The following is a 12,337-nucleotide window of genomic DNA, read 5'->3' on the forward strand; positions in this document are numbered from 1 at the left end:
GCAGGATGTATTCTGTACAGAGAGCAGTGCTTGCTCATGTAAATAAAAATGCTTCTGTGATTGCAAAAGGCAGTCTTACAGAAATAATTTTTTGTACACACAGTTACAAAGTTTATGTCTCCTCTTGGTGGACAGTTGTATGTCTGAGAAGCTGATATCCTGTTGTATCATGTTGCCAGCAGTTGATGTCAAAAGAGTGGCTCTCTTCACCAGTCTGAACTCAGTCCCTGAAATCCATCCCTATTTCATCAGTTTTAGCCTACGGTAAGATCAGGTTCTGCGGACTGGATACTTCATAAAGTACAATAAAAAAGCCATTTCGGCTTCTAATCAGAAATCGGCTTTTAATCAGAATATCTGACTCCTTAAAATTAACTTCAGGTCTGAATTCTTAATTGAGCTGTCAATTACTTTGCTTTTTCCACACATTACCTTGAACTTTTTAGTTGCCATAGCAACTGTTCCTAATTTCTTTGGATATCAAAATGAACTATTTCATTTCAGACCTTGCTGAATCTGTATTTTTGACAGGAAGGTACCCTGACCCATCAAAACACTTAAGAACACACATTTCTCTGACTTCAATCACAGTTAGTTACATGCTTAAATGTAAGCATGTGGTTAAGTGCTTTGGTAAACAGGGTTGAGCTTAAACACAGGTAAATGGTGTGCTAGAGCACAGACACAGATGAGAAAGAATGACTGTCACTGAGAATTGGCAAGACATTGGTAATGATTCATTCAGATCAGCTCTAAGGATGCTCTAACACATTGCAGCCTATTTCATTCTGATCCAGAAGACTTTCAAATACATTTCAATTATTTTTAAAATAAGTTTCAATCACATACATTATGGTTTAGAATAGAAGCCATGCAACACTGCTAGTCCAGAATTAGTTACATAGCCACCTAATGAGGAGAGAGCTGCATTTTAAGGCTGGACAGCGTCACTGCTGCAACAAAGATGTTGTCCTGATGTGTTTTCTAGCCAACACAAGATATTTTCCTCAAGCCTACAGATTTCCTAATATCTATATGAAGTACTAATTTGAGGGCTTTTCTATTGACGTAACTAGGCTATTTCCCAGTATTCTCTTTTAACAGAGCAGCAACCAAAACTTCTACTCATGTTACTGCAAACATGCCTGAAAATAAAATCAAGTGGAGGTCTTTCACTTGGATGCCACTTTTGGATACATCCATTTATTTTCGTTTTGACTTTTAAAAGGAAATGGACAGATCAAAGCTAGATGATTCAAAAATGAAACATATGGCAAGTTAGAGGGGAAAAAAAAAGATCTGTCATGAAGTATTTTTGAATATAACAGCAGGGCTGTCTGCAGCTTGCTGCACTGTCTAGTAAGGTTTGCTGAGAATAACCTGCTTAGCTGATTTTTCCTTGTAGCAACTTGATGGCAGCCATCAGTTACCAGTAAATACACTGTTTTAAGGAATACACATAATTATGGCCTTTATTTGAACTAATAAATACAGATAAGCACTTACAGAAAAAAATACTACAATTAATTTAAATTTTAGACGTAAACACAGGCTCTCAGCCAAAGCCTAGGGAACGCTCTGGAAACTTCTGAGTTGCCAGAACAGTAGCACACGTCTTATGTGTCCTCAAAACTTCTTCCACCAAAATAACTAAAAAAAACAGCCAATGACTTCACTTTTACTGAAATCTATTAACTTTGAATAGGGAAGCCTGATACACAAACAAAAAGGCTTTCAGAAAATTAGAATTTCTCATTTCTCTGGCTAAGTCTAGGGAGGGATAAAACTTTGCAGAGCTTACAGGTACTTTTGGCACTGCTGCCTCTAAAAAAAGCACACTAAGATGTAAAGCTGCTGGATGAGGTGCTGCTGAATTTAGGACCCACCAGCTGCTGCTAATTTATGTCAACATCGTAATTCGTTGTGGAAACTAGGCCTTTTATTTGGCTACTTTTGCAAAGAGATGTCCACCTCTGGAGTGCCAAAACTCACAGTGTAGAAGTTCTCAATAAGTATTTTGGTCCTCAAAACATTTGCTACTCAGTGGCAGCAAATAGGCAAACTGAAATGTTTTTGTAGTGCTGCAGAGAAAGCTTAATCCACTACTCCAGGAATCATTTAATTTTCAAGAGACAATGTTTTCCCATGAAAACAGCCCCTCGAGGCAGGGTTTTCATGATGGCCTTCTGTATCCTGTGAGATAAGGTACACATGGCTTCACCTTGAGAATGCCTTGAATGTGTGGGGAGGGTTTCACACAGTTTTATTGCATTAGTGGACATCAGAAGGGTACAAAACTTAGAAACGTGGAAACAAGACCAACGATTACTAGTTCTAGACATGTAAGACTGGAAAAGCACCTGCTGATGGCAGCATTGAGGGTAATGGAACATGAGATTGGATGGCTGGAGTTTAGAGGCAGACAGAAGACTCACAACATGAACATACACCAACCATACCTTCACTGGTTCCTTTGCCTTTCCTGTCAGGTAACTCTAACCCTGTGCCCCCCGAAGGATATAAGGAGACGTCCGTTGGCACTGGCCAACTGCTGGCTGTGTCTTCCGTGATTTCATACATCTGCCCTTCCATCGGCTGCAGGTGCCAGTTTAGGCCAAACAGGTGCATGGCTGTGGTGAGCAATGAGAAAAGTCATCTTTTTCTGTTTGGGAGAGTTTCAGAACTACAGGGGCACATTCTAAATTCTCACTCCACTGTCTTATTAGTGGTCATTGCTTTAGGACAAGAATGGGATTAATGTAATTGGACAGCCCCTGCTGCTTCTACCATACAAGCTCCCTAGGTCTTTCCACCCACTTAAACTCATTTTAGATCACCTGTAGCAATCCACCCTGGTTCTTCCAGCATATCCACTCCTGACTCATGGTCTGCATGAGAGCATAACCAGGCACAGTGTTTCAGAAAGCTCCCAAGGCTGGGGTGGCAATGTGGTAAACAGAGAAACACAAGGAGTATTATTTCTCAACATACCAATAAATACCAGGAAACTGCACTATGATTTGTTTTGCTATATTCACAGTGTATTATTCAGGTTCTTTTTGTTTTTACCCATCAATTAGACACAGAAGTTCTTACAGACATCTCTGACAGTTTTTCCTGTTAAGACCAAGTAAAAACTAAGGCAATTTAAGATCCATCTTGCACACATGCCTTTGTGCTCTGCATCACAAATGCGAGTGACTATGTCTGAACATTCCTTGGTACAACTCAGCTTCCTCTATTCAGATCAAAGATCAATCCTTGAGATCTGAAAACAAGCATCACCATTTAGATTTGTGTGATATCAGGGCAAAGCTCTCTGTAGGCTTCTGGGCCATGCAAAGCCATCCAGTGCACATGTGAATCTAATTCAAGGCATTACATAAAGACAAGTGAAGTTAAGGAAGAAGACAGACTACTTAAAAAGCAAACACGTGTATGAGGAGTATGGAAATCATATGCCTATACAACTAATATTTGCCCCTTGCAAATATAAAGCAAAGGATGTGGCTTCCCATATCAGTTCTTCCATCCCCAACATAAACATTTCACACTCAATCAGTATCCAGCTTAGCTTCAGGCTCTACACAGATAAATGATCCAATATTTGCTACATTTGGAATGACATTTCTTTTTTAAGGGAAAGCCTTGATATTTTACGCTACTTCTCCAAGAAACTTTACAATGACACTAACATCACAGGCATTTAACATAAACAAAACCAGTAAAGAAACAGAGCATTTCCATGGCTTACGGTTCTCTTTTAATTCACGAAAATATACCTGAGCTTGGCAACCACTGTTAGGGACAAGTGGTTAGTTTATTTAAATCTGTGCATCAGGACAATCTTTTCAAGAGGATTGAAAAGTAATCCGAGTAGTTCTTCCAAAACAGCGTGCTTAGGCAATTTAGCAAAATATGTGATTTTTTCTACTTCAGTCCCAATTAGGTCACCTATCGTTTACTAACATAACTAAGGTTGTCTTTGCACAACTAAAACTCTCCTTTCACCATGTAAGTGGGGACTGGGTTTGATAGCAGTCTTAACCATTAAGAAAGGAAATACTCTCCTAAAACTCACAAACAGCAAGGAAGGTGTGGGAGGACCTCTTCAAAACTCATTGTTATCGGGTATATATACTAAGAAGGAATGCTAGCAACACAACTGGTAATTCAACCAGGACACTTTAGACAGAGGTACGAGTACTTTCATCTGAAAGGAGTGTATTTACTTGGCAGAGAAACTGTGCAAGGGAAGAGAGGATATCAGACCAGGAGCAAGGAATTTGCATCAAGCATTTGGCATTGCTATGCTTGCATAATTTCTTCATCATCGGAGTGCCTGGGCCCTTCATAGCTATTAACCTCATAAAACCTCATCAGGTAGGAATCTGCTTTTTTCGACTACACAGAAAGGAAAAGAAGAACTACAGCAGATTAAAGGACTAACTTAGTTAACTTGTTTAGGCATTAAAATAAAATTGTGTGTTAATTCAGTTACTTTATGCTCACAGGTTCAGAAGCTCCAGCAGGCATTTCATGCACCTCTCTGTCAGCAGTTTTTGTTGTAAGCTCAGTACTGGCTGCTGCCTGAGAACTCCATCCAGGCTGGACCTCTCCAAGGACCAGAGTGTAACCCAGGTGCTGCAGAGCTGTTAGAGAGCTCAAGGGCTTAGATGCTATAAGCATGCAAGTTCCCATGTTTAACCATATGGATGGTTGTAGTTCCAAGCAGAACAAAACCTGTACTGTTCACTCCTCTAAACTCAGGCAATCACAGATATCAAGCAGGCCAGATGCTTCTGCTGGCTCTAAGTGCTTAATCCAGCTCCATCTATCAGATGTCTTCATGTTACTATGACCTGCATGAGCTTATACTGGGCATCACTGGTTCGGGCAGGAACTGAGCCAGATGTTTGCTTTTTTCACAACACCATTTGACTTGCCCTGTCCTTTGGACGTCACAGTCCAAGTGCCACACAGACTTTTAGGAACACATTGCAAGGCCACTGTTTCCCCAAAAGGACGTTGTTGCTTCTCCTCTCCTTAGGAGGAATTTGTTGTTGTAGATTATTATTTACTGCAAGCAAATGAAGGTGAAAAACTCAACATTGTTTTGGGTGCAGAGAAAAAACTATGAACATTTCTTCCAGGCATTAAAATACATTTAAAATTCATGAGAGGAAATGTGTTTGAAGGGAACATCTTGCTTCAGTGTAACGACAGAACTGGTAGCCTGGAAGTGCTACAGCTTTTCTGCACGTTATCCATCCAATTGAGCAAGTGAATCAACCATTCCATGTCATCATTCAATCCTAAATGTTTGAAAAGTGTCTTACAGTGTCCCAATTTAGAAAATACGACAGATTTATCTGTAACACAGATACTGTATTGTCACACAGAGTCAAAAGGTTCATATTAATGTTACCTTTTGTCTTAGATTTTGTCTAAAGCAAAAGCTTCTTGCATACATTGATCCCATCATCATATAGATCACAGAATCAAAGAATCACAGAATGGTTTGGTTTGGAAGGGACCTATATCTAGTTCCAACCCCCTCTGCCACAAGCAGAGACACCTTCCACTAGACCAGATTGCTCAAAGCCCCATCCAACCTGGCCTTTAACACTTTCAGGGACAGGGCAGCCACAGCTTCTCTGGGCAATTTGTTCCAGTGTTTCACCACCCTTATAATAAAAAATTCCTTATATCTAATCTAAATCTATTCTCTTTTAATTTAAAACTAATGCCCCTTGTCCTGTCACTACAGATGTCAATAAAAAGCCTCTCTACATCTTTCCCTTTTAAGTACTGAAAGGCTGTAAGAAGGTTTCCAATGATGATCCATGAGAAAGATTTCTATGACCACCATGCACACAAAAGTGCAGAAATCTGAGAAACAGAGAATTTTTTGAATAGAATCTTGATTACCAAGTGGTTTAATAAAAATGCAGAACGTGGAGTGCAACAGCTCAGAGCTAGTGCTCTATTCAGGATTTCTGATTTGATGTTTCTAAGCACAAAATAAAAGCCTATAAATATTCCCACCTATAAGGTAGAAAGACATCATGCAATTTCTGCTACATGTAGGCAATAACCACAAAAGCCAACCTGAAACAAGAAAAAAGAGTCTGACTTACTTTGGTAACACACACGGGTAGCAGGTATGTTATCATCAAATCACCTGATTAAGTGATTTCATCACTATCTTCCAAATATCAGTAGTGTCTGATTGGCAAGCTGGCGAAGATTAATTTCTTCTCTTGCTCCATCTCACTGCCATACTTGTGATAAGTAGTAACACCACTGGATGTTTTGTGTCTTTACATCTCAATGGGATGTGTAAAACTGTTGATGCACACAGTTGTTTAAAGGTTTTAGGAGAGACACAAAACAACCTTGTTCTGTGCTAAATTGATGCACAGTTCTTTCTTGTGGAAAAAAAAGAATGGACCATCAGGTAAAAGCCCTAGAATCATGGATTAGAGGCACAGTCATATACTTCAAAGTGTTAATGTTCCTAAAAGCAAAGTGAAGCTGTAAAAATAGTTTGAGATTCCTGATGGTCTCAGTCTCCAGGTCAATGGAACCCACTGTGGACATTTTCTCTGGCTTTTTTTTCCTCCCTCTGCTCAGCTAGACATAAGATGTGGCTGACAGGGAGTAAATGCCCTTGTAAAAGACCTCATGTCCTTCTTCCTCTCCCTCCCCAACATGATGCTCAAGTAGATATTCAGATATTGAAGACTTCCCATGTATTAAAAGGGCACTCTGCAATTAACAATCATTAAAGTGTACCCTTTTGTAAAATATCATGTAGCTTTCACTGCCTAGGAAGCCCCGTGACAGGCTCTTTATGGAAGCTTTGGCTTTATTTCCCATGGAGAATAAAACTCTTTTGTCTGCCTTCTCTTGGAATGGAAACAATACCTAGGGTAAACCCTGCATCCTCTCTGGGGTGTTTCAGCACCAACAACTTAGACGATATAAAGGCATCTGGGGCCTCTGGTCCATTATGCTTATGTTTTGACATTAAAGCTTTGACTTGCACAACCTTTCCACCGTAGCTACTTGCAAGCAAAAAGTGCCCTGAAATGTGCTGAACAGGTATCAGAATTTTCTGTTGCAGAATAAACCACCTTATCCTCAGTCCTATGTCACCTCTGGCTGCCTTCTTGGTGGAAAACAAGGATGCCAAATTCCAGTCCCTTCAGAGTTTGATTACTTTACTGAGGTCAGCATTTCAACCACGACAGTGTGATATGGTTGTTCATTTGCTGGACCCAGATTCACTTTAACAAAGAAAATTTGCAAACAGTTTAGCATCAGCTGACCTATTTAACCATCCAAATAAATCAAAGTTCATATTGGTGGAACCAAATATTTAGGATCATGAATATTTTCATTTTAACACATTATGTCTTTCTATATTGCATTATTCCTACTCCATAGCTACTTGTGGAGGCCATCATCAGCATAAGCTGATGCTATTAAGCCAGATAAAGAGGAACATTCTTTCCAAGTATGTTTTGAAAAAACCCAGGCTTTTGGGTATCTTTGTATTATTGCCACTTGCTTATGAGACAGCAAAACACTAAAGTCAAAACAACTTACTCAGCAGATCAGAGAACAAAGGAAGTGGTACAGCATTTAGGATGAAAAAGGACAAACAAAGATAATAATTCACATGGTCAACAAAATGGACATCTCTTGGGAGAGGTTGATGGAGTGAAGGGGCTAGCAGAGAGAGGCAGATGATTGTGATAGATCACAGGCAGAAGAAAAGACAAGGCATGCTTACTGAAGCATATGAGACCCCCAGAAACCACACCAGTCAGCAAAAAAATTGAAAAACAAACTCCTGGTCCTTTATTAGCTTGTTGCTTTGCCCAAAGCTGCAAGCTAAGTGTAATAAATAACCAAACCAATCAATTACGATGCTTGAAATTAAGGTTACAGCTGAAGCCACCAGCTGCTTCATCAGTGTTTGTTAAAAGCATTCTCACAGCGGCTCACAGGCTCTGCTGCCTTCTCCCCTGTCCTCTCAGAGTTAAGTCCTGCAGGTACCACTGCCTGCCAATTCCTCACTCCAGCAAAGCTCCTATATAATCTAAGGAATGAATAAAATAACGACTGTTTCCCAGCTAACAACTATCTTGCCCTGAACAAAGAATAAGGAGTTTTTCAGAATGGAAGCTCAATGAAACAAGTTAATGATCACTACTGTGAGTCTGGATTTACAGCAAGCACAGAGGATAAAGGGCATGGAGGCAAGACAGAAAGTCTTCTGGGCTTCTCATCTGAAAAACTTATCCAGTTTCTTTGCACTAAGAATACTCCAGGTTTTGAATCCACATTTGTGTAAAGATGTCAGAATATTTGCTTAAATAACATGGGGGAGCAAACACGTTTTGGAAAAGCCAAGTTTCTCTGCATAGCCCCTCCACCCTCCGCAGCTCAGCTGTACTGGTACTGGGCTCTGTCTGGAAAAGCCTGGCTCCACTGCTCTACTGGTTTCTATAAGCACCTCACTGCACTGGTGATAACAAAGCCAAAGCCAACACAAGACAAAACACCACTCCTAGGACGGAGAATGGCTTTCCAAAGCCGTGAGTGCAGCATGGGGGAAAGGAAAGAATGGGAAAAGTGTGAGAAGGAACAGCTGAGAGAAACTGATACCATAATGAAGAGTAAAAACAAGAAAGAAAGGGAAGGATGGTAAGAAATACAGAATGAGACAGTTCGGAAAGAGCAAAGGAAATCTAAACAAAAGAGTAAAACAGATTTGGAATAGGAAAAACAGCTGGAGCTCAGTGATGGAGAAGACATTTATACAGCTTGTTTCTTTGCTCTCCCTTCTTTGTGTGGAAACAAGTATAAGATACACGGTGGTTATCTACTCCTCTTTAACCTTCATGTTTGGCAGTCAGACTTCAACTAACACACTCTCTAAAATGATGCCTCTAAAATGATACCTGAGCTTTGCTTTTCCTCCTAATTGAAAAAAAGCTGAATTCCACCACTGAATTACTCAGGGCTAATTTTGACTCAAGTAAATGTATTGCTTTCACTCCTGTCTCTGGAAGAAACTTAACTATAATTATCTGGATAACTGTCTCTCTGTACACTGAAATCATATGATTTCTGTAGAAGTGGTAGAATTGACTGTTGCAGAAATAATCATATTTTTGCAACATTCAATGTTATGAAAAGGAGCCTTTCAGCATGAAATAATCACTGGTTTGTCAATTTTCAACAAATCACGGAAGAGGCACGCAAGACTAAAGAGAATGGAAACAGTAAAACAAACATTAAAAAAAATAAACTGTTTTTCTCTTACACTGCTGTTCCATGTGCTGGACAAGACTTCGGTGTCCCAGCATGGTAGAACATGCCAACACAATGAGAGTTGAGGATTGAAGGGCTCTATGGCCCTACTGGTTTCGGAAGAGGGCAAAAGCAGCAAGCATGGGACACTTTGAGTGCTGCAGTGATTTAATACTCAAATACCTAAGGGTTCACAGATCTGGAACTGAGATCCAGGGATCTCAGTGGTTTGTAGTACCATGAATTCACATCATTTATACGTACATACCCAGGGCACTCAGCCAGTCACAGTGGGGCAAGGAGAGAGGGATTCCTGCAAGGCCAGTTCTTGCATGGACTTTGGCAGTTACTTTACAAACTAAAACTCTGTACAGTGCTCTGTGTTGCTTCTAGTGTCTGAAATTATTTCCTATAAATAAATGCTTTCCTTCCGTGGCTTAAAACTCTCACTCAAGGAATGGAAAACCGAACTTCAGAAATCATCCTCTACTCTAAGGAATGTGAGTTTGCACACCAGGATGGGACTGCAGCCATGTGGGAACACAGAATCCTGCACACGGTGCTCTCCACAGCCCAGATGGATTAGGCCTGTTGTACAGTTAGAAATGTAAAATTAACAGGTCACAGAGAAATGGAGCCCAAAAAGCAGCTGGACTGCATGTTGTTTAAGTGATGACACTCAGCCTGTGGCTGGGAGATCCTCTGGCTCTGCTTCCTGGCCTGTTGATTTATTTGATACAAGAACAATAGTTAAGAAGAATAAAAAACCCACCAGGAGGGATACTTAGGGTAATGCTCATTATTGTAAATTCCCCATCTGCCTCCCTTCCTGACTGCTCAGTGATCCACCTTCAATGAGAAAAAAGGTTTACAAGCCTCCTTCACGGACCGGATTTGAAGACACTTTGCTGGGCTGGGCTGCAATTGCTTCATCCTGAAAACTGGACAATTAATATCCACCCATCTTGGGTGAAGGGGTTAGGAGGAAGGACTTTGATGATAAAACAGAGTAAAAGCTGTATTGTGTTTGTTTGTGGGTTTTTTTAGGACCTCAGATGTCCTAAAGTGAGAGGCAGGTGCTTTCACAGCCAGCTCAGTACAGACAAATGCTACAGGATACATCCATGTACCTGGGATCATGCCTGCTGCCCAACTCTTCCTCCACCTTCCGAGCTCAAGCAAGTACCAGATGCAACTCTTTCAGAGATAATTCACGTCTCCTCCTTCCATCAATCAAAATCATCGTGTGCAAAGGAGGAATACCAATGATGGAGAGACTCCCACCTCTTAAAATTTTGCTAGCAGAGAGGGAACTGCCTCTTGGGAAAACACAGCACTGTGCTAATCACCCGAAGTCCTGGCTACAAACACAGTTACTTGCTTTGATTTAACACTAACTAGTTATTCTTTGACCCCTCCTGACTGAAGAGCTGTATCAATGATTTCCAAGATAGAAGCAGATGGTCTACCAAACAGTATTAGCTTCTTCTTAGGAGAACACTTCATATTTTAATTTGGTTCCCAATTGCTCTTAATAGGGAAGAAAAAAGGCTTCCAGCTGAAGCATCACATTTCTTTGAAACCTTCAAGGAAGTGACTAGAAAGATACTATAAAATAAAGCAGTTAAGCTCAATGTTTGTTCAATGCAAAGAGTCAGCACTTTCTATTCAGTCTTCCTAATTACCCCTGGGGATCAAAGACTTTGAACTGATTGCCTGTCCATTCAAACAGCTAATAGATGATCACCAGCCCCTCCAGTGCTACAGTAGCTTGTAATTTCTTCCAGGAAAGGGAAAATGCAATTTTAAAGGGGGATATTTAAATATTTTTATGGTTATTTTAAAGGGGATTTTTTAAAGTGTCAACCTATAGAAAAAAAATAGACATAAACATGGCAGGGCTTATCCAAGGAGCTGTCTGCTTAAATACCATCGGTAATTTCCTTCGCCATCTACGCCAATTTGAAATAGAATAGGAAGCTGAAAGATGGACCTCAGCAACACTTGGTTGTTATTAGGTAGCTTACTGCACCAAAGAAACTTATTTTAGACCTCACAACTCTAGTAAATTTGGTGTTACACATGCTTAGGCCTTTCTCAGTAAAATAATATTTTCCCTTCTAGAAAACCTTTCTGGCAGAGATTGCATTACCATAAATATTACTGAGATATTTCTTCAAGATCAAAGTCAATTATAAGATGGTCCCACTATACTTCTAAATGAAACTTTAATTTGTGCATATAATATTAGAAATAATGGTTTTCCCATTGAGGTACTCACTTCAATTAGAGAAATGAGGACAGGCAGCTCTACCAGAGGGCCTTCTATCCTGTTTCACGTTTGCTAAAATTCTGGGCTAGCCTTGTGTGGACAGAATATTTTACAAATGCCCTTTCATTACACACATATAAACTGTGAGGTGCTAATTAAAAAGGGTGTAATTTATATAGGCAAATCAACCAGCTCTCACATGCTTCCTTCCTCGTTATCTTAATCTGATAACGGTCAGAAAACCTGCCTTCCAAAATTAATATAATAGTTTGCCTAAAGTCTAAAAAAAATAGTTTGCTGTGCAAAAGTCATGAATATCTGTCTTCTCATAACACCCCAGCACAACAGAGGTGGGATCAGAGTTTAAAACAAATATTCCAATTAAAGCATTCAGATCTAAATATGCAGTAGAATCTGATGTGTGAGTTGATCTCTTGGATGGCTGCCTGCTCATCTGTCCTTCTGAACACAAACATGATTTTATTATAGTAAGACAAGCAAATGTCTTTGAGAACACTGCTTGAGTTTTAATCCTAAAAAAACATACTGAAAATCCTGAAAACTGCATTAGTGTTATTAGTCACCTTTGCACATTCTCATAGCACTGGAGCCCCAGTTGGGCTGTGCTAGTTGATGCAAGAAAAGTTAACAAAATTACATTCTCAGAATCCCTTGATGTCCAAAGTACAGGTTTAGCTTGAGCTTTACTTAGCATGAGTAAATTTAGTGACTTCAAAA

General features: G+C 39.9%; 1 protein-coding gene across 1 annotated transcript in view; it reads right to left on the reverse strand.

Annotated features, from left to right (window-relative positions):
• Positions 1-12,337, reverse strand: part of TENM4 (teneurin transmembrane protein 4) — a 349,236-nt gene that overhangs the window by 184,376 nt on the left and 152,523 nt on the right. Inside the window, exon 6 of the mRNA XM_018071344.2 lies at positions 2,460-2,630. Coding sequence (XP_017926833.1) covers positions 2,460-2,630 — 171 coding nt within the window. The remainder of the gene's footprint in view (positions 1-2,459; positions 2,631-12,337) is intronic.

This window comes from Manacus vitellinus, unplaced genomic scaffold (genome assembly GCF_001715985.3).
Source record: "Manacus vitellinus isolate BGI_N305 unplaced genomic scaffold, ASM171598v3 scaffold_2_pilon, whole genome shotgun sequence".
In the NCBI taxonomy this organism is placed as follows: domain Eukaryota; kingdom Metazoa; phylum Chordata; class Aves; order Passeriformes; family Pipridae; genus Manacus; species Manacus vitellinus.